This window comes from Corvus brachyrhynchos, unplaced genomic scaffold (assembly GCF_000691975.1).
Source record: "Corvus brachyrhynchos isolate BGI_N302 unplaced genomic scaffold, ASM69197v1 scaffold442, whole genome shotgun sequence".
NCBI classification, from domain to species: Eukaryota; Metazoa; Chordata; class Aves; order Passeriformes; family Corvidae; genus Corvus; species Corvus brachyrhynchos.
Genome location: NW_008236443.1, coordinates 21897 through 22218, shown reverse-complemented (window position 1 = coordinate 22218; position 322 = coordinate 21897). Strand labels below are relative to the sequence as shown.

General features: G+C 67.7%; 1 protein-coding gene across 1 annotated transcript in view; it reads left to right on the top strand.

Moving 5' to 3' along the window:
* MARK2 (microtubule affinity regulating kinase 2) overlaps positions 1-322 on the top strand; it is a 25750-nt gene that overhangs the window by 25209 nt on the left and 219 nt on the right. The window contains exon 10 of the mRNA XM_017747253.1: positions 3-322. Coding sequence (XP_017602742.1) covers positions 3-293 — 291 coding nt within the window. The 3' untranslated portion in view covers positions 294-322. The remainder of the gene's footprint in view (positions 1-2) is intronic.

Here is a 322-nt window from a genome sequence, read left to right as displayed (position 1 = left end):
CGCTGCGCTTCACCTGGAGCATGAAGACCACGAGCTCGCTGGAGCCCGGGGATATGCTGCGCGAGATCCGCAAGGTCCTGGACGCCAACAGCTGCCGCTGCGAGCCCCAGGAGCGCTTCGTGCTGCTCTGTGCCCACGGCGCGCCCGGGCACGACTCCTTCGTGCAGTGGGAGATGGAGGTGTGCAAACTGCCCCGGCTGTCGCTCAACGGCGTCCGCTTCAAGCGCATCGCCGGCACCTCCATGGCCTTCAAGAACATCGCCTCCAAGGTGGCCAACGAGCTCAAGCTCTGAGCCACGGCCGCCCGGAGCGGCTCCGGCCA